Source organism: Rhizophagus irregularis, chromosome 31 (assembly GCF_026210795.1).
Source record: "Rhizophagus irregularis chromosome 31, complete sequence".
Taxonomy (NCBI): Eukaryota; Fungi; Glomeromycota; class Glomeromycetes; order Glomerales; family Glomeraceae; genus Rhizophagus; species Rhizophagus irregularis.
The window spans coordinates 2,255,547-2,276,686 of record NC_089459.1 but is presented as its reverse complement, the minus strand read 5'-3'; the positions used below and the strand labels follow the sequence as shown (position 1 = coordinate 2,276,686).

The 21,140-nt window shown below is 27.8% G+C and overlaps 4 protein-coding genes across 4 annotated transcripts; 3 read left to right on the top strand and 1 right to left on the bottom strand.

Moving 5' to 3' along the window:
- Nucleotides 1-9,681: 9,681 nt before the first annotated feature.
- OCT59_022609 (uncharacterized protein) lies at nt 9,682-10,100 on the top strand (the record flags this gene model as incomplete). Its single annotated transcript, XM_066144885.1, has 2 exons — nt 9,682-9,843; nt 9,927-10,100. The coding sequence occupies 2 exons, from the start codon at nt 9,682-9,684 to the stop codon at nt 10,098-10,100; spliced, it is 336 nt and encodes a 111-aa protein (XP_066006303.1).
- Nucleotides 10,101-10,337: 237 nt separating this feature from the next.
- Nucleotides 10,338-11,730, top strand: OCT59_022608 (uncharacterized protein; the record flags this gene model as incomplete). Its single annotated transcript, XM_066144884.1, has 4 exons — nt 10,338-10,817; nt 10,946-11,039; nt 11,163-11,338; nt 11,464-11,730. The coding sequence occupies 4 exons, from the start codon at nt 10,338-10,340 to the stop codon at nt 11,728-11,730; spliced, it is 1,017 nt and encodes a 338-aa protein (XP_066006302.1).
- An 871-nt stretch (nt 11,731-12,601) lies between these two features.
- OCT59_022607 (uncharacterized protein) lies at nt 12,602-14,669 on the bottom strand (the record flags this gene model as incomplete). The annotated part of the gene is made up of 10 exons (XM_066144883.1): nt 12,602-12,652; nt 12,726-12,773; nt 12,824-12,838; nt 12,910-13,033; nt 13,104-13,242; nt 13,324-13,744; nt 13,818-14,004; nt 14,086-14,360; nt 14,438-14,551; nt 14,616-14,669. 10 exons carry the CDS (start codon nt 14,667-14,669, stop codon nt 12,602-12,604), a joined length of 1,428 nt encoding a protein of 475 aa, XP_066006301.1.
- A 282-nt stretch (nt 14,670-14,951) lies between these two features.
- On the top strand, nt 14,952-19,850 carry OCT59_022606 (uncharacterized protein; the record flags this gene model as incomplete). The annotated part of the gene is made up of 13 exons (XM_066144882.1): nt 14,952-15,072; nt 15,155-15,297; nt 15,381-15,456; nt 15,540-15,678; nt 15,746-16,067; nt 16,146-16,559; nt 16,653-16,746; nt 16,832-17,073; nt 17,571-17,720; nt 17,794-17,868; nt 17,983-18,057; nt 18,138-18,219; nt 18,322-19,850. The coding sequence occupies 13 exons, from the start codon at nt 14,952-14,954 to the stop codon at nt 19,557-19,559; spliced, it is 3,171 nt and encodes a 1,056-aa protein (XP_066006300.1). The 3' UTR covers nt 19,560-19,850.
- Nucleotides 19,851-21,140: the final 1,290 nt, after the last annotated feature.

Here is a 21,140-nt window from a genome sequence, read left to right as displayed (position 1 = left end):
AGTTATGAGGTCATGTTGTACCGAGTAAGGTTGCTGGAGAAACTAGGGAGTTTTGGCAAATTGGCAAAATGCTGAAATGGTGAAAGTTTGCTAAAACTATATGAAAGTCTTATTAAAAAGTTGGTGAAACTCTGGAGAAAAATGAAATCTGACAAAACTTATTATTATAAATGCCGAAACTGCCAAAACCTTGCCAAAACTATAATAAAATAAACTATAGTAAAATTTTGGAGAAACTAATCGTAAAATATTGAAAAGGTTTAAGCAGACAACCTTAGTGCTGAGTAACTGTTTTATTAGTTTTATGTAATAGGTATTTTTTATACAACTTATTAGTAACTGGTTGTACTAACATAAATCACCAATTAGTAAATACCTGATAAAATATTATGCAAAAATATTTTTACAATATTTTTTATTAAAGTATTAAAAAATATTGCAAACTATTTTTTTTAATGTAATATTTAATAAAAACATTTTTGCAATATTTTTATTAAAATATCAAAAAAAAATGTTGCAAAACATTTTTTTCAAACATTATTATGCAAAAAATCATTTTTGTAATATTTTTTTATTAAAGCATTGAAAAAAATGTTGTGAACCATTTTTTTAAATATACAGTCAACTTTCTTTATAGTCACACATTTGGAACAGTCCATATTTGGTGATTATAAAGAGATGTGACTATATAAAAAATTTCTTATATTTGTATATCATAATTCCGGCCAAAAATTAACATAATTTTAGCCAGAATTATACTTAAAAATTTATTGTATCGTAACTTCGCCAATATTAATCATAGAGAGATGATCTTACCGCCATTCGATTCGTCTTGATGAGACGGTTCTAATGGTATAAAATACGTCGAAATCCAATTACTAGATTAATTTCCAAAATTAAAAAAATATTAATGGTTTTTGTGTAATAACTCTGCCAATATTGATCCTAGAAAGACGATCTTACTACCATTCGATTCGTCTTGATGAGACGAATCTAATGGTATAAGATACATCGAAATCCAATCACTAGATTAATTTCCAAAATTAAAAATATTAAATGGTTTTTAAGTAATAATTCCGTCAATATTGATCACAGAAAGATGAGCTTACCACCATTCGATTCGTCTTGATGAGGCGATTCCAATTTCCAATGGGCTATTAATTGTCTTTTTATAATCACTAGGTACTGAGAAATTTAGCAAAATGTTAAATGGCACAGTAAACATAAATCAAGAAATATTATAATTAGAATTCCGAACAGGTTAATCAAATTCAGGTAACCTGACAGGTTGATCTGAATTTTTCAATTCAACATCAGTTCAGGTTGTAACATCAGTATAACCTGAATGACCTGTTGACCTGAAACTATGATTTTATATAATAAGTAAGTTATGGTATTATAATTCACTTTTTATATTGATTTTATATAATAAAAGTGAATTGTGATATTGGGATTCACTTTTTTATATTGATTATATATATAAAAAGTGAATTGCAGCGTCAGAATTCACTTTATTATATCAATTTTATATATAAAAAGTGAATTCTGATAAGTGAATTGCGGTATCAGAATTCACTTTTTTACATCGATTTTATATATAAAAAGTGAATTGCGGTATCAGAATTCACTTTTTTATATCGATTTTATATATAAAAAGTGAATTGCGGTATCAGAATTCACTTTTTTATATTAATTTTATATATAAAAAGTGAATTGCGATATCGGAATTCACTTTTTTATATCAATTTTATATATATAAAATGAATTGCGGTATTGGGATTCACTTTTTTATATTGATTTTATATATAAAAAATGAATTGCAGTATCAGGATTCACTTTTTTATATTGATTTTATATTTAAAAAGTTAGTTGCAGTATTGCGATTCACCTTTTTATACGATTTTAATATAAAAAACTGAATCGCAATATTTCAAAAAAAATAGTTTGCACCATTTTTTTTTGATATTTTAATATAAATTCTGAAAATTTTCAGGTTTCAGTTCAGGTCAGGTCAAACAGATAATCTGATATAACCTGACCTGACCTGACCCATTCGGAACTCTAATTATAATGCTGATATTTAACATTTTGTTGAATAACTTATCAGCCAGGCAGTGATCGTAAAAGAATAAAACTAACTCACTGTAATGAAATTGTAAAATTTTGGGATACTTGTATTGCCTCATTTTTGTCCTTAAAATCTTTACAAGCCTCATTTCAAAACGAATTCTCTGCATTGGATTGTTAGAACTTTAAGGCTCCTTTTCCATCCTTTCTATGGCTCACTAGGGGATTACTCCCTGCCTATCTAACAACATTCTTGAAGAATTATTTTCCTCTTTCTGTTGTGTACAAGACTATTTTTCCTCTTCTTAATGAATAATGATTTTCAAGTTGAATTATATGGTGAAATTTGGCTATGTCGCAATGTTCTTTTTCATGCTTGGAAAAAATCTCAAGGAATTTCTGCTTCATCTAAATCATGTAGTCCTTCTGCTGTTTCCTCTCACACTATTTCTCCACATCATTACAACTCTTCTTTGGCATTAGTTTCTCAGGATTCCTGGATTTCTTGGATATCCTCTTCTATAATTTGGGGTGGATCTTGGATCTCGCACTTGAATTTTTTGCACCATTTAACAGTTCAACCTCTTAGGGTCTCTTTCTGGTAACAGATTGGATTTATAGATGTTGGATAGTTGACTCACACTGGCCTTCGGGTAAAGTTGGGATATGTGATTCTGTAATAGTTTAGTTTTTCTTTTCTTTAATTTTATTTTAATTTAGATTTCTTTGCTTGTATGAGTCATGAAGCTACTCTTTTTATTTTTTAGTTTATTTTCTTATTTTGTAATATTGTTTGAACTTAAATTTTCAATTTTAAAATATAAATAAAAGATAAAGTCATAAGACTGTTTGCACAGTAAAAAAATAAAACTACTACCATTTGATTTGTCTCAGTAAGACGATTCTAACAAGCTATGATACATCTTTGTACAATTATTAGATACCAAGTTATTTAATATATTCTTTATATAACTGTGATTATAAATGGTTCTTTTTAATATAAGATTTTTGAGAATAGGTGTGATAGTGACTATAGATAGATTGTGACTATATAGGATAGATTTTAATAATAAAGTGTTAAACATTCAACTGGTGTAACTATATAGTAGAATGTGATTATAACGGGAGTGACTATAAAGGAAGTTGACTGTACTTATTTTTATTTTTTACATATATTAATAAAAATTTGAAGATTGTTTAAAGCAAAAACAATTTACATAATTTGATATAATATGAGTAAACTAATTTTTTTATAAATTAAAATTAATATAAACTTAAAAATCATAAAATAAGTATATTTTAGTATACTTTACAAATTTACTTAAAAAAAAAAATAGATTTTAAATACTGATTTTGATTTTATATGAGTAAAAGATAGTAGGATTTGCTAATATACTGTAAGTGGATTATACATTTTAAATATATAGTTAAATATGTAAAAGTTTATTATCAAACATGCAGTCTAAAATTACTATTTTATAGTCTTCAATATTGCTGATGATTTTTCAATCAGAAGCATTAACTAATACATCTTTTTCTATACCAGAACTTTTTGAACCTAAATCATTTAGAGATATTAAAAGATACTGATAAATTAATAGGAAAGCTATAAAAGGCTTAAATGTACTTTTGATGTGAAGCATGATTTTTAATCGTAATATAACAATCTTTGGTCTGAAATTGCTAAGTTTAAAGCTAAAAAAACTGAACTTGAATATAAGAATGAGAATCAAAAAATGTTATAAATGATCTTACAAAAAAGTTGGAATTCAGAAAAAATTACAAATTTCAGGAGAAATGTATTATAATTTTCAAGTATTGCTTGAAGAAGAACCCATATATAGTTGAATATCAACCATTTTTATAAGAAAATTAGAATTTGATGTTTTCTTCTAACATCATCGAATGGCATTAGAAGTGCAAAGAACACAACATCAGCTTCATAATACTAGTTGGTATAAAATGTTAAAAAACTCAAAGATATTGTTAAGGGACAAATTACCACTTAACCAGAAAATTTTAATAATGTTGATTTATGCAAATTATCTCTAAAAATGGCTAATACTCTTTCTTTACCAGATTATTATATCATCATGTAATATAATACACAAATTTTAAAAATGGTAATTAATAGTGACAATCCTAGCTAAGCCACTTGCAAAATTTGAAATCGCTAGTTTCATGTCTTTGACTTTTCTATATAGGAACGCAAGATTCTGACAGTAAATTTCCTATTAACTCAAATATTGAATGAAAAATTTTTGAATATTTTTCACTGTAACTAAGCTATATTTGGTTTTTTATTTAGTTTTTAAATTTTTATTTAACTATATTTGAATCTTTTTAATATTCACATTTTTTGTTAAACTTATACAATTCTTACTAAAACTACATATGTATACCTATAGTGCAAGTTTATGAAATATTTTTTTTGAATATGAAAGTTATTGTATACTGTTTTTTTTCACTTATTGGAAAAAAATTTATAGTAAAGAACAAGAAATTCCAAAAAATTTTTTTTTATTAATTACAAAGCCTATAAAATTAATTATAGAATGTCGATTATTTTCTCTGGTTGAGTAACGATTTGTCTCTTAATCATGATTGGAAAAAAAGAACTTTATGTCAGCTTAATGGAATTTATCTTCTTGAAGTATGGTATGATGAGAATCTGGAAATCATGATTCCTAAGAAAATATATAAATTTAAAAAATGTATTGGTCAAAAAAACTTTAATCTTTAATCATATATACTTTATTTCTAAGACTCAATTTGCATTTATTTTTTGCGCGTATTACAATAAAACAATATTTGAATATAGTATTTTTTTTATTTCGCATAAGATTGGGATGCATATGCTAATCCTGAAGTCATCTTTGTTGATTTGCAGGGCAATTAGGAAATACAATAAGGATAAGCTTCTTTTGCGCGAATTAGCTAGAAATTTGTAACTTCCAGGTTATTACATGATGCAAAAATGGTTGTTAATATGACGTCAGGAGAATCCAAATTATTAAAATAGCGGAAAATATTGTGCATTTTGGTTTTATTATAAATTAATCAGAGCAGAGATATCAAATCACATAACAAAAGTTCCACTGATGAAAATGGTTTATCTATCACTGATATTACTAAATTTGGCCTATTTATATCTGAAAACTTGTAAAGTGATAAAGGCCAATCAAGACGAGATTTTATGCTTGTACAATTACATTGTTGAATTCGATAGTTAGTTTAAAAAGCATCATGAAAAATGATAAAGTTGGTGAAAAAAAAGCGAAAGAATGAATCTATGATTCGCAACTCAGTACTAAACGTAACATATTAAAAAAGCAGACTCGAAGAGCAGAGCAAAAAAAATTTATAAAAATAGCATTTATTAATGACTTATTTTAAGAGAATTGTAATCAGTGTATGAAATTCCGGTCAAATGCTTGTTGCGCAATGCGCAAAAAAAAGTCACGTGCAATTTGCGGAAAATCAACCTGGACTTGCGCATTTGCGCAAATATTTTCAGAAACGTTTTGCGCAAAATTTTTTAAAAAACATTATACATTAAATGGGTAAAATAATATTTATTTGTTAAAATTATATTATAAAGAAAAAAAAATCAAAAATGTTCATTAATTATAAATTTATATCTCAATTTACACATTCACATTAAAATAGAACGGGGTAATTGTGCCCAATAGTTATATGCTGCTTCAAAATCAAATGAATTTAGTGATGGTCCATTAATTAAAATATTTAGATGAAAATGAAGTATTTCCAATTTTATCTTATTTCGTAGTTTACTTTTAATTAAATTTTGACGTGAAAAAACTCTTTCTACTGAAGCATTAGAAAGTGGAATTATTAAAATAATATGAATAATTTTTGAAATATTAGGATATAAAGTAGAAAAATCTGTTGTTGAAAAAATTCTAAACCATTGCTCAACAAATTTAGATTCTCTAAAATTAGCAATGAATTGTCTCACAACTATCCATTCATTTTTTAATTCTTTTTTATCAATTATTGGTTCATAAATGTTGCCATCTTGATCAGTTTTTTGATTACCATAAAATTCTCCAACAATTTCAATCTCTTTTTCGCCATACTGATTAATTAAAGTTTGAGTTAAAGGTAATTGTTGTGCATCAAAAATCCGCATTGAATAATGAAAATCAGAGTCAGGAAACCTTTTTTCAATATTTTGAATTATAGATAAAGAAAATTGTGAGAAAGAGTTTGGAATTGAACTTATTGATAAATTATTGCTTTCAATATACTCAAGTAAGTGTTTTCCATATGTTGGCGGTGTATTATCATCCCCAATAAACATTGTTTGAATCGCTAGAATCGTGGAATTTAAATGATAATGCACATCAGATAGTGTAATAAAATCTCCTTGAAATGCTTTGATTAATCGTTGTAAAACACCAAAGAGGTCAGCCAAAAATTTTGTTGCTAGAATAAAATTTGGATCTAACTCTTCTAACAATTTTTTCGCTAAATCAGCTCCATCATCATTGACAAGAATATCTGTTTGTAAAGATGATATAATGGAATTTAATGTTTGATGCAAATTGGAGACAGTTTGTGATAATGACAGCCATCGTGTTGAAACTAATTTCAATATCGCAAGTCCAGGATCATCATCATCATCAGCTTGAATCATACGTAAATTTTTTAATCGATTATAAGATCTACTAAAATAACTATATAATCTTTTTAAAGTAGATTCGTATTCTTTAAAATATGGTACATCATTTGCTGAATCTTTACCAACAAGTGCAAATCGATGTGCTATGCAATGAATTGAAGTCATAAATGGGTTTTTATTTTTTAGTTTTGTAACCACTCCATTGTGTTTTCCTAGAAAAAAAAAAGAAAATATAAATATAAATATTGTAAATAAATAAATTATAATTAAATAAATTACAGAATTCACCTGTCATTACGGATGCTCCATCACTTCCTATATGAAATAAAGACTTAAATGAAATACCTTTCGCGTTTAAAAATATCTCAATATCTTTCGTAATTGAATTTGCGTCACATTCCTCTAAATTTATCATATCAAGATATCGCAAAACTGGTTCATTTCCAACTATATACTTGCTTATTATCGCCAAATGTTTATCAATAGTGATTGTAGTACTTTTGTCTAAAAGAATGCTCCATCCAGTGCTTTTGTTAATTTCGTCTATTACTTGACGTTCAATTATACATGAAAATAATTCAATAAAGTTAAGTCCGGCTTTAGAATTTTTGTATGTAGCATAATTAGAAGAAGTTGAAGTTGAAGGTAATGTTTGTGAATATAAAGGAGGTGGTAAAACTTTTGTAGGTGGTTTTTGATAATGAATTTCGTCATAATTTTTTATTTGATACTCTACAAGATTATTAAGATCAGGATATATGTTAAGTGCTAAATTATGTTTAGAACAAAAATATGCATTTCTCATTAAAGTGATAATTTTTGATTTTTCTACTCCTAATTGTGTTACAAACCCGGCAATTATGTTTGGTTGATTTGTATTATTTTTTAATTTTGCAATTGAACTATGCGTATCAGTTTTTATATGATTATCAAGATAATCTTTTTTGAATTTATTACAACCCTTTGTAAAAATATTGTTTACTTTTCCCTCTTCACACCAAACACAATACATGAAAGGGTTTCCCTCTTCGTCCTCTCTTCTCACTAACCATGGGTATGTTTGCGGCCATTTTGGATCCCAGTCATTTCGTTCTTTTTTATATTTTTTATTTTGAATTTTTTTATGTGATTTAGAAGAATCACCAATGGGATGTTCAATATTGTCACCTTCTTTGCGTTTCCCTTTTGAGTTACTTGCACTTTGAAAATATTTTTCCATTTGAATAAATGATAAGAAAGGTAATAATTTAATTATTCTTTGTTTGCTATCTTTATATATAGTCATGGCGAGAATAATTGCCTAATTAGATAATTTTTAGGGGGAATATTTGCACAAAAATTTTGCGCAATTTGCGCAATTTGCGCAAAATTGCGAAGAGTTTGCGCAAAATTTGCGGGGAATTTGCGCAAAATTTGTGGGAATTTGCGCAAAATTTTAGTTGTGCAATGCGCAGATCGTGAGCACGTGCAATTTGCGGAAATCAAAAGTATGTTGCGCTTCGCAAATTCCGCAAATAGATTTCATACACTGATTGTAATTGCTACTAATATTAATACTATCATAATTATAATAATGTATTTAGTACGCCTTCAAATTTGTAAATATGATTCATATTTACTTTTATGCTTTACATTGTATTAGGAGCAAAGTTTTCTATAAGGTCAACTTCTCTGTCACCGCAAGATAATCTAATAATTGTAAAAATTGTATGTATACATCATAATTATTAAAATAAATGTCTTAGATTTAGATATAGTTACATAATTTATATCTATATGCAGTTGCTTTTCAGATAATTAAAAAAAGAAGGACGTTCACAATAAGCCATTCACTATCCACCAAGTCTGGTTACTTAACTGGTACCTTTCACAAACTGTGACCATGATGCGCTTCCAGTTCTTTATCTAATTATCCTAGTGGCAGCGTAAATTCATATATGTATAACTTGGCATTACTTGGTGAAATGTACATCTGACTTTGTAATGGCTTTTTAGTTTTTCTTATATTTCACGCACACGTCAAATGACCAAAAACAGGCAAAAAAAATGGCTAGAATTGCATAAACTATTCGCAAATTTATATAAACTATTTACAAATAATATAGGTTAATTCGCAAATAGCCAAAAACAGCCAAGAATAACCAAGAATAGCCACTGCTTTTCGCGCCATTTTTTTTGCTGATTTTTAGCATTTCAACCTGTGACGTTAAAATTTAAAATTTATGAAAAGCGTAAAAATATAAGACTAAAAAGTTATGAACTTTATACTTATTACGAGCTGATATATATCGACGCGACTTATTTAAAGTCTGAAAATATACTATTAAAGTCAAAATGCAAACAGAATGCAAACTCAGAAGTTTTATATATTTACATGTGCACGTGATATTTAGTCTTTAAAGTTTGAACTTAAGTACGAGCATTATAATCATGTGTAAGGTTGTCTGCCTAAACCTCTCCAAAATTCTATGATTAGTTTCTCCAAGATTTTACTATAGTTTTATTATAGTTTTGGCAAAGTTTTGGCAGTTTCGGCATTTATAATAAGTTTTGTTAGGTTTCACTTTTCTCCAGAGTTTCGCTAACTTTTAATAAGACTTTCATATAGTTTCGGTAAGGTTTCACTATTTCAGCATTTTGCCAACTTGCCAAAACCCCCTAGTTTCTCCAGCAACCTTAATTACGTGTAGAATTGACTATTTTAAAGATCATTATATTAATGGTAAATGATCACAGTGACATGACAATGATAAATTAGCTAAATTAGTTTCTGAATAAAATTGTTGAATGAAAAATTGCATTTGAAAAGTCTATAATTGGAAAATGTTAATAGATAGAAATCCTGATAGAAAACAGGTTATGTCACACAGTCATGGCTTATAAATTACTTCAAATAAAAGCATGTAAGTAGATAACAAATATTAATCGTTAAATTTATTAAATAAAAATTTTTTTCATTATACTATATCATGATAGAAGAAATCAAAAATATTCTATTAGTTGGCAGAATAGGCGTTGGCAAATCAGTCTTGACAAATGTGATAAGTGAAACAAAGAATTTTAAGGAAAGTGCAGGTAGTATTAGTGAAACAGCAAAAGCAAAAGCAAGAAAATTTAAAATGAATTATCAAGTAATAAATACTATTGGTTTCCAAGACACAACATTGGAAAAAAGGAAGAATTATTGTCTAAATTCAGAAATGAGATTGAAAAGTATATTTGTGAAGACATATTTCAAATTTTACTTGTAGTAGATAAAAGATTTACCAAGAATGAAATAGATGATTTTAATTGGTTTAGTTCATATCTTTTTGATGTTAAAGTTTTTGATTATACTACTGTTGTGCAGACACATTTTCCTAATTTTGAAGATGATAATGCGTGTTGAAATAAGTTGCTTAAATATATGTTTGAAAGAGATAGCGAGAGGATGAATAATTATAAGCCAATGACTTCAAAAAGTATAAAGAATAAATTTGACTCGCTGAAAATAGAAATAGGGTCGTTACTAAATACAATTGTTCACAATGTTAAGGATTATTTTGGTAGGTTTTTTTCATATAATTTATATGAGCAACAATTGCTTTCAAAAAAATTGGAGGAATTGATTGAGTTGAAAGAAAAAATGGAGGCGAGAAAACTAATAAATAAGAATTTAGAAAAAAGGGATTCAAAAATATTCAAGTTAATTAGTAAATTCAAAGATAGACTGGATGAAGAAGAAAAGAAAATTTTGGATAGATTGCTAGATGTTCAGAAGGAAATTGCCAAGGCTATTTTAGAAGGAGAAAAAAAACTAGAATTAGAAAAAAAATTAGGATCTTTAAAAAGGAAACTGGAAAACAAATTACCTAAATATTGGGTAGACAATTTGTTATATGAAAAGGAATTAATTACAAGATCACTAATTTTATCTGGAGAATTAGAAATAAATGAAAGAAGACAACTTCAACAAGAAATTATTAAATACTCTGTAATTATTAGATTAAAAGATATTAGAAACAAAAGAAATATAAAGAACTTATTATCTGAAAAGTGGTTATTAAAGAAATTTGAACTTGAGAATGATGACGATTCTGTTTCTGATGATGATTCTACTTCATCTGTAAGTTTTGAAAGTTTTGAAAAAGCGAAAAAGATTGATTTGATTATGAGAATTGGAGAAAAAACTCTTGAGTTGAAGCGGCTAATAGAGAATATTGGTTTTAATAAGAAAATTCAAATTCTATTAAGTGCTTAGGAAAAGGTTCTGAAGAAAGGTGGTATTGCTGCAGTGCTGCTAAGCAAGAAAAAAATGATTTGCAACAAAAATTGATGAAGCAAGATGGTTATAATAGGTTGATTAGAATTTTAAAGAAAAATGAAAAAGTTATCAAATTAAAAATTCAATTATTTGAATATGAAGAGAAAGAGTCACCATTTAATTATTTAAATTTATAACAATATTTAGATAAATTATATCCAACTAAGGAAAGTAAAAAAGAAGTAAAAGAGATTGCAATTGATTTTTATGAAAATCCTATTGAAGTTGTTGGTGGAGGAAAATTAATTTTACAAGGATATCATGATTTAAAGAAACTGATAATTGATGGAGATTATCTGAAAAGTAAATTGACTGAGTTGGATGTGAGTGATTGTTATAATTTGGAATTATTACATTGTATAGAAAATGAGTTGATCTCTGTGAATTTAATTAATAACAAAAAACTAAAAAAATTAACCATAGCTTATAATCAATTAAATGATGTTAGTTTCTTAAAATATATTCCTTGTCCTCAAGGCCTTGTTCATTTGATATTTCCAACAATAATATCCAAGAAAATGGCTTAGAGTTTTTGAAAGATTTTGTAAACTTAGAGGTTCTATCTTTGGGAAATTATGATGAAAGTTTCTCTAATAACTTTACTGGTTCATTAGAATCTTTGAAAAAACTAACTAAATTAAAGGTATTAAATATTAAAAATTCTGTTGTTGAAGGAGTTGAGAATTTAGTTGATCCTGCGGTGCGCATAGACTAACATAATGCTGGTGTTAGTTTTAGTTTTTTTATATGATCGTGTTTTTTACTATTCCAGTGTGAGGAAGGATATCGTTGTACTGTTGTACTGTAAATCTACGAAAAACAGCTAAAGTAAGCTAAAGTAACTTTTTTATTTATCATAAGCACTTCGCGCTCAAATTTTGATAAACTGAAGATGAAACTTCAATAGTCAATTCTCAAAGTGACCTCGCTGAGGTATCTAAAATGATGCCCAAAGATGTCCTATAAATGATTGTCCTTTTGACTGGAACTATGACTACAAAAGTGAGAAAATGCAATAATAAATAAACTCATTTTGAAAAAAACATAATTTTGCGAATCCAATAATATCCCAATCGTACTCTCAAGTTTTTGTATTATATTAATATTAATTTAGAAGACAATAAATTTGATAATGTTACTTCCAATCATTTTTTTAAAGTAAATTTATCTAATGATTTGATCATAGATCGGAATCACTTACATTAAAAACATGGTCAATGCTTCAATGATACCGAATATAAGAGATAAAATTTAATTAATTTAAAATAACAATACAATATCCATTTTTTTTTTTAAAAGCTTGAAACTTATTGACTAAAGACATTACATTTATTTAATTTCAATAAAAAATCGATAATTCTAATTTTAAAAAATTTAAACCCATTGTTATAAAATTACAAATTACTATTTAAATTTCAAGTTTACACCAACAGAAAATTTTATTTTCTGTTAACTAAAAGGTTATGGCATTTTATTAGTTATTATCATTAAAAAGGTTAACTTTCTATAATCTGACCACAAATTTCTGTACTACGGCCAGAAAAAGAGAGATCTTCAGAAATATTAATAAGTTGAAAGAATTTCCATCATCCATCATTATCTTCGCTCAATTTAATTATAATTGTAGGAACTTGAACCTTAACAAATATTAATTAGCTATAACAATACATTTATTATCTTGCCAATTTAAATGAGCAAAATTCTAAATACCTTTATTTGTATTGTATATTCGCTGAAAATTGAATTGAGTCGGTTCCACTGAACCAACCTCTATTCCATGTTATGATAGTAAATCGTTATCAAGAAACTTTATTGCTAAATTGCTAAAATATAAGATGTATAAATTAGTTATAAAATGAAAAAATATATAAAGAAAATTTCAAGTAAAACTCACAATGACCATAGGCTTATTATATAAAATGTAGCCATGAACATCATTTAAAGCTTGAGTCGCCATCTCCACATTTGGAAATATCACAAATGCTTGCCCTCTTGGGTGTAATCGTATATCCATTTGGCTTAAAAATATAGAACATATTCAGCACTATAATAGTTTATAATAACCTTTATTTAAAAATAATCAAATACCTTTTTGTATGAAAATATCTACCAAAAAGATATTCTAAATCTTCCTTCTTCACCTTTTTTGGTGCCAAATTCTTTATATACAAGGTTGACTTGGGTTGTCCAGGTTCGTAATTTTTCATTGCAGATATCTTGATTAACTCTAAAATTATCCAAAAAGAAAACGGCAATTCTCAAATTTAGAAATTGGATAATTATTGAAAAAGTAATAATATTAACATACCTTCTACCGGCATCTTATTACTGTTGAGCTCTTCCAATGTTATACATTTTATTGGGGATTCTGCTTGTTGATTTAGTGAACTAGTATTAATTTCAGTTTCTTCTAGCATGACTTCGGTTGGAATCGAATTGTTATGGAACTGCTGCGGAGGTAAATGTGGCGCAGGTATAGGAGTTATTGATTCAGAAATAATTGGTTCAACAGGAGCTCCTATAAATATAGGATTCATATAAGAAGCAACAGGGATAGGTGGAACAGCTCCAGGAAGTATTTCTGTTGTTCTAAGTTTTTTTATTGGGATTTGTTCCTCTTCAACTTCACTGTCAATTTCGGATTCATCATCTGACAACAATTCATCTCTCTTCCTGCTTTTTTTTCGATTTCCTTTAATGTCTCGATTTTCCATCTGGTGTTGTTGGAGCTATTTTATTTAATTTCCAAGAGAGATAAATGTTAATAAATTTAATTAAAAAAAAAGTGAAATTAATAATTACCAACGTTGGTACTGATTCTGGTAATATGGGACCAAATGGTGGTGGTAAATTCATTTTATTCATTAGATGCAAGACTTGAGTATATAATTTAGGGACAGCTGCAATGGCATTCATAATGTTATACAAAATTTCTACAGTTGGAGGTGGATAACGATAACGAAGTGTAGGAGGTGCTGGATAATTAATCCTATATCAGATAATAATAAAATTAGAATTAATGTGCATCCAAAAATTAAGGATTTTAAGTGGTAATGGATGCAATTATTACCCTAGCGAAGGTGCAATTGGTTCAGCAACGAAGCTCGGTGGTGGCGGAAAAGGAGGCGGTGGAGGTGGTGGCTGGGATGATTCCAAATTATCCTGCCTATTTTCATTAGTATTATCTTCGGTTTTTGAATTTCCCCTTTTTTGCAATGCTTCTTTACTCGGTAATGCATATTCTACACGAATTTTTTTTCCTCCTACATCTCCTAATTCTTGTATTTTGGAAAACGCATTAGTTGCTGATAAACGATCCGGAAAATCCAAGAATGCCGAATTTTTCTGTTATTTTTAGACATTATCGATTAATTTTTTAATCATGCTTGTTTTCATTTCACAAAACGAATTTATAATTATACCATCGATTTTGAAGTTCCGAGACGAATTTCTTGCGGACCAAAATGCTTAAGAAAATCGAGTCGGTCTGATTCGGGTAGGTCAGGTAAATTTTTTATGAGAAGGGTGGTCGTTTCCTGTGAAAAAAGTTATATTATAAAATATAAATAACAAAAATTTAGTGGCTTATTTATTAGTTACCTGTTCAAGAAACTGAACATCCTTATTAATTGAAAGTGTTGGTGGAGGATTCATTTTTCCATAAAAAATTTAAAAAAAGAAAGGCAAGAAAGGAACTCTAAAAAACTCGCGGTATAGTACACGTGACAAAAGAATTTGTTACGTCATTGATTGATGGACTGCCAAGTACTTTACAAAGTTGGCCTGCACTTGCACTTGCCAAGATGATTGGCCTTGTGTACTGTGCGACCAATAGACCTGATTAATATTGACAATGCTTTTTTCTTCGAGTAGAGATTCACCTTATATCTACAACATTCTACATTAAAAAAAAAAATCACTTTTTATAACATAATAATGGAGGCACATTATCCTACCCGACCAGTTGATCGCGAAAAAGCTGAACATGACCTTGCACTCAATATCAAAAAAGCAACTAGCCCTGACGAGACTGCTCCAAAACAGAAACATGTTAGAAGTGAGAAATAATGATCCCTCACTTTTTACTTTTAGTTGTTATCCTTATCCATCGTACAATTAACCAATGTTTTACACCATAGAATGTATAGTATATACATGGGACTATCGCACTTCAGATTCGATTTGGAATGGACTAAAAGTAGCTCCTATACTTGCCGATGAGATACAGACATTTAAAGCATTAATTACTGTACATAAAGTTATTCGAGGTGGTCACCCAGTTGTAAGTATTTGTAAGAATTTGTAATTAAAAATGATTCTTATTTTTTTATAATAAATTAATTGAATCGATTTAAACTAATTTAGACGTTGAAAGAAGCACAAAATCAGATAAACTGGCTTGATTCATGTGCTCGTTCTGTTACAGGAGATGGAAGTCGAGGTGAATTGTCAAATCTGTTAAGACATAATAGAACACTATTTTTATCCTATATCTTTATAACATATAATAATTCACCAAAATAGGTTACGGTACTCTTATTAGAGTTTATGTTGACTTTCTTAAAGCAAAACTAGCTTATCACAGGCACCATCCGGAATTCAATGGGAATTTTGACTATGAGGAATATATAAGTCTGAAAAATGTGGATGATCCTAACGAAGGGTATGTTATATTTTGCTATTCAAACTTTGTATATTTTAATAACATTTTTTTAAAAAATTATTTGTAGATACGAAACAATTAGCGAATTGATGAATTTACAAGATCAAATTGACCAGTTCCAAAAATTAATTTTTGTCCATTTCCGTCCATCATCCAGTAATGAATGTCGCATCGCTGCTCTTGTACCATTAGTTGAAGAAAGTTATGGCATATATAAATTTTTGACTAGTATGCTTCGAGCCATGCATAAGCGTACAGATGCTATTGATGCTTTAACGCTACTTAGAACTCGTTACAACGCTCAGCATTATGGACTAATTAAATTTTATTATGAATGTTCTAATTTGAAATACTTGACAAGTTTAATTAATGTTCCTAAATTACCCCAGGTAGGTTTATTTATGATATAATTTTTTTATGTAATTATTCGTTAAAATATTATTGTAATTTATGACATAAAATTAAAGGATCCTCCAAGTTTGATTGACGGTAGTGCTCCAAATCTACCTAAACCTAAATCACCTGCACCTTCTTCTCATTCAGAACCGGAACCAATAACGGAATTTTGGAAAGAAAACGAAGCACAGAAACAGCAAGAGTTAGAAAGGCAGAGATTACAATATGAAGAACAACAGAGACAACTTGCGCAGCAGCGTGAATTGGAACTTCAAGCTCAGCGTAGGATGGAAGCTCAAAGACAAAGAGAGTTAGAAGAACAACAACGCATGCAACAGGAACGTGAAAGGTTAGCTAGGGAACAATTAATTAGGGAACAAATGCAGAGACAGGCAGAAGGAAGGGTAGCTGAATTGGAAAGGGAATTATTAAATATGAGAAATAATGTTGAACGTGGTCAACTAATGTTGGAACAATATGACAGGGTATTTAATAATCCATTATTTTATGATATTTAATTTCCATATTTGATCGTAAGAATTAATATCATATTTTTACTCAATATATTTATTGTTTAGAGAGTTAAAGCTCTTGAAAATGAAATGAGTCAGCTTAATCTTAACGCTCAACAACAAATAAAATCCAAGGATGAAATGATGAAAAATTTACAAGGTAAGTATATGTATTCTATGCTAAAGTTAATCCTGGATGACATGTTTTAACCCATCAATAAATTATATATGTAATTTCTTTCTAGATCAATTATTAATGTGGAGAAATAAATATGAAGCTTTAGCAAAATTATATTCTCAACTTCGCCAAGAACATCTTGAACTTATTAATAAGTTTAAGGCTGCACAACTCAAAGCAAATTCAGCACAGGAAGCTATTGATAAAATGGAGAGAATGGAGAGAGATATGCGTGCTAAGAACTTGGAATTAGCGGATATGATCAGAGAACGAGATCGTTCCCGACATGAGCTGGATCGACTAAAAAGTGTAAATATTTTTATTAGTTTTAAAATTTGCCAACTATGAGCATCATCATCTAAATTCATTTGGGTTAATTTGTAATAAGGTTTTTTATGTAATTTTGGGAATAATCATTTTGTGATAAATATTTTCCAATTGAGAAATTATCCGCTTCAGGATTAAAAATTCCAAAACCAAATGATGAAATTGAAGTAAAATTAGAATATAGATATTTTAGTAAAGGAAAGACACTTTTAGAAGGGAAGATTGAAAATATATAACAAATATGATACAAATATGATTAGAGTGGTTAATAAACTCAACTCAAGAGAAATATGCCACAAAATACGATCAAAGAAATTCCGTGTCTTATTGAAATTTTTAGTAGAAAAACATGTATTAAGACTTATTACTATGACTATTCCTATAAGTGAATTAGTATTTCACTTTATAAATAACATCGGAACTTATCTTAAGTGCGTGTGATTCTTACTCGGTATTAACCTAATTTAATGTGTCTTTAGAGTCAACGAGAAGATTTAGAAAGGGCCAAGCGAGATCTTAACGAAGCTAATGCTAGAATCGAAGAACTTTCCAGATCTAGGACAAATGAAATTAGCTCATTAACGTCCAAATTTAATAAGGAGAAGCAAGAATTGGAAGATTCGTTAAGGGTATTTACTGATAGAAATTTTATTTCAAAACTTTTTTGTTTTTATTTATTAATATATATATATATTACTATAGTCAAAACAATCATTTGTGGATACTTTACTAAAACAATTGGAAGAAAAGAAAAACGAAATCGAACGCGTCACTCAGGTTGGTCTAAATTTATTTAAAAATAGTTTTACTCGTTTAACAGCGTAGTCTCAAAAAATGATGCAATAATTGTAAAATTTAAAATCAAACGAATCTCTCGATTTATTGATATAGGACAAAGACGTCGAAATAGCAATTATGCAATCAGCCATGGATCAAAGTATGAACTTGGTAGCAGAAATGCAGCAGGTTCGAATATATATATGTCTGTGTTTTAATTTAATGTTTTAAATAATAACTTTTCTAATTAAAGATTATAAATTAAATAGTCAACAACAGAATCTGAAAAATACCAGTCTAGAATTGATAATTTAGTACTTGATCATCTTAAAGATTTGAATGAAATTCTTGGTAGCTATTTTTATTACAATTATTATTTTATTATTTTACGACCTCATTATTTTATATAATAATTCGTAATTAAAATGTTTTACTTTACTTATACATTAATAGATAGCATATTCCAGACATGTATACAAAAGATTGATGATAGTCTTTACGAGCTGGAATCACCAATGCAAACAGGAAATCAAAATTCTACACCAGAATATACATTATCAATGATTGAAAAGGCAACAACAGAATGTTCAGAATTTTCATATGCTTTACAAAAGTTTTTAAAAAATAACAGAACAAAGGATCATACGGAAGTAATTAAGAGTGCAACCAATTTCTCACAAGCAATTGCTGATGTATTAATAAATTCAAAGGGTATTACACGATTAGCTGATGAAGATGATGAAATATCAGAAGAGATTGTTGGAGCAGCTAAAATGGCTGCACATAATTCACAAAAATTCTTTTTGAATGTTCAATCATTTAAACTCGATGATTTACCCGCTTCCAAAAGATCCAGTGTAGTTTTACAAAGTGATATGGATGTTCAAGCAGCATTGCAAAAAATATCCAAAGTAATTGAAGGTCTATTAAGACATACATTGGATGTTACCAAGAAGGCTGATGGGGAAATAGGTAATCTTGTTGAACAAGAGATGTTAAACGCCGCTCAAGTTATTAAAGCAGCTGCAGAAAAAATTCAAGCTTTGATGTCACAACCTCGAGATGCAGGACTTACTGCTAGCGAGTTAAATATTCATGATGCCATTCTGGAATCTGCATTGGCAGTAACAAATGCAATTGCAAATTTAATTAAGTGTGCTACTGATTCACAAGAAGAAATTGTCGCACAAGGTCGAGGTTCAAGCAGTCATGCTGCTTTCTACAAAAAGAACAATAGATGGACTGAAGGTCTTATTTCTGCAGCTAAAGCTATTGCAGTAGCTACTAACCTTCTCATAGAGACTGCAGATGGGGTTATTCATAAGACTCATAATCTTGAACAACTTATTGTAGCTTCTAATGAGGTAGCAGCAGCTACAGCTCAACTAGTTGCTGCTTCTAGAGTAAAAGCTGACTTTATGTCAAAGACACAAGATCGCTTAGAGACAGCATCTAGAGCAGTTACAGAAGCATGTAAAGCTCTTGTTAAAGCTGTTAAAACTATAGCTGCGAAACAACTTGAACAACAGGAAGCTTCAGTTGATTATTCTAAATTAACACGATATGAATTCAAGGTTACTGAGATGGAACAGCAAGTAGAAATATTAAAACTTGAAAAGGAATTAACTAATGCTAGAAAGAAGTTGGCAGAATTGAGGAAATTTAGTTATCATGATGAAGAAGAAGAGTAATGGAAATTATGGAAATTACATTTATAAATGATGTTTATAATGTTGATAAGTAATTCATTATTTGAATTATACCAAGTCATGAAATTAATTCTTATTTTTATTATATTTTAATTTATCATTTGCTTATTTGCTTTATATTTCATATTATTTTATATAATTAATTTTTTGACAAAAAATCATTTGTAAAAAAAAAAAAAGGATCATTGGTTAACTGATTATGTTGAAGATAATTCATTATTTGTGTATAATTTGGTTCAAATAGAAATATATTATTATTATTATTATTATTATTGAAATTTATTCTTGGATTGTCTTTGTAATTTATTTTTAACGACAAAAAAAAAATATAAAAAATATATAGAAAGCAATTACAAAGGAGACGGTAAATTAAATTAAATTAATAATTATTGTTTCGTTACCGGTACTCAAATATATTGTAATAAGAAATAACAATAATTATTCGAAACTTGTATTATAGATTTGATTGAATTGGTTCACTTGTTCAAAATTATATTGTTTCGTACAGCTTTAACACGGATATTCATTGCCAAAATTAACATTTTAAATTAAATAAAATAGGTTTTAGATTTAATTGTTTTAATTCGCAAATCGCAACCATTAGATGGGAACATCTAAATCCCTATTATGGATTTTTTTCTTGAATAAAAGATAAGATAAAGAAATTGCATAAAATCTTAGGAAACAATAGTTTGGTATTTGGATGACACATTAATTATTTGGTGTTATGATGCTTAATTTATAATACTTAAATTTATGCATCAATGAATTTTTTTCGGATTCTTTCCTTTGGATAAATTAAAAGAAATCCGCTCGAGTACAAATAAAGTATTCTATTATGTTATGGAACTAAGTTTGTTCCGTGAATCCATGAATTATGTTTTTTTTTTATTTAATATTATTATCCTATTTTTCTCTCCGTCACAATTTGTGTAAATAAACTTTTGTGACAATGTTTATATTACAAAAAATAAACTTTAACATGCTTTAACATGCTTCATGCTTTAACGTACAGTATATTACGTAAAATGCGTTGTGTTGAATTAAAAAAGACGCGTTTTAAAATATTAAAGTAATATTCACACGATCATTAACCATCATCTTTTTTTAAATTTTACTTTTTAATTTTTTTTATTTATGTTTTTAATTTATTGTATTTCTTTATTTGGAAATTTATTATATAATGAAAGCGGAATTACCAATGACACATTTATAATTTAAAGCATCAATAAAAAAAAAGAATGTATCATATTATATAGTATTATTATAAAGTATATATATATATTTTTTTAAAGTTTTTCTTTGTTAAATTAATTTGGTTAAATTAACAAAGTTTTATTATTTTGAGAAACAAATAAAAAAGTTTTTAAACTTTCTAGACCAAAAAAAAAAGTCTAGTATTAAATTAAAGAAAAAAAATTATTTTAAAAAAAATAAAAAAGTATTTTTAAATTAATTTTTTCATTATTTTCTTTCTATAAATAAATAAATAAATGGGATAGGTAAATAAATGGATAGGTAAATAAATGAATAGTTTATAAATATAAATTTTTTTTTTTTTGG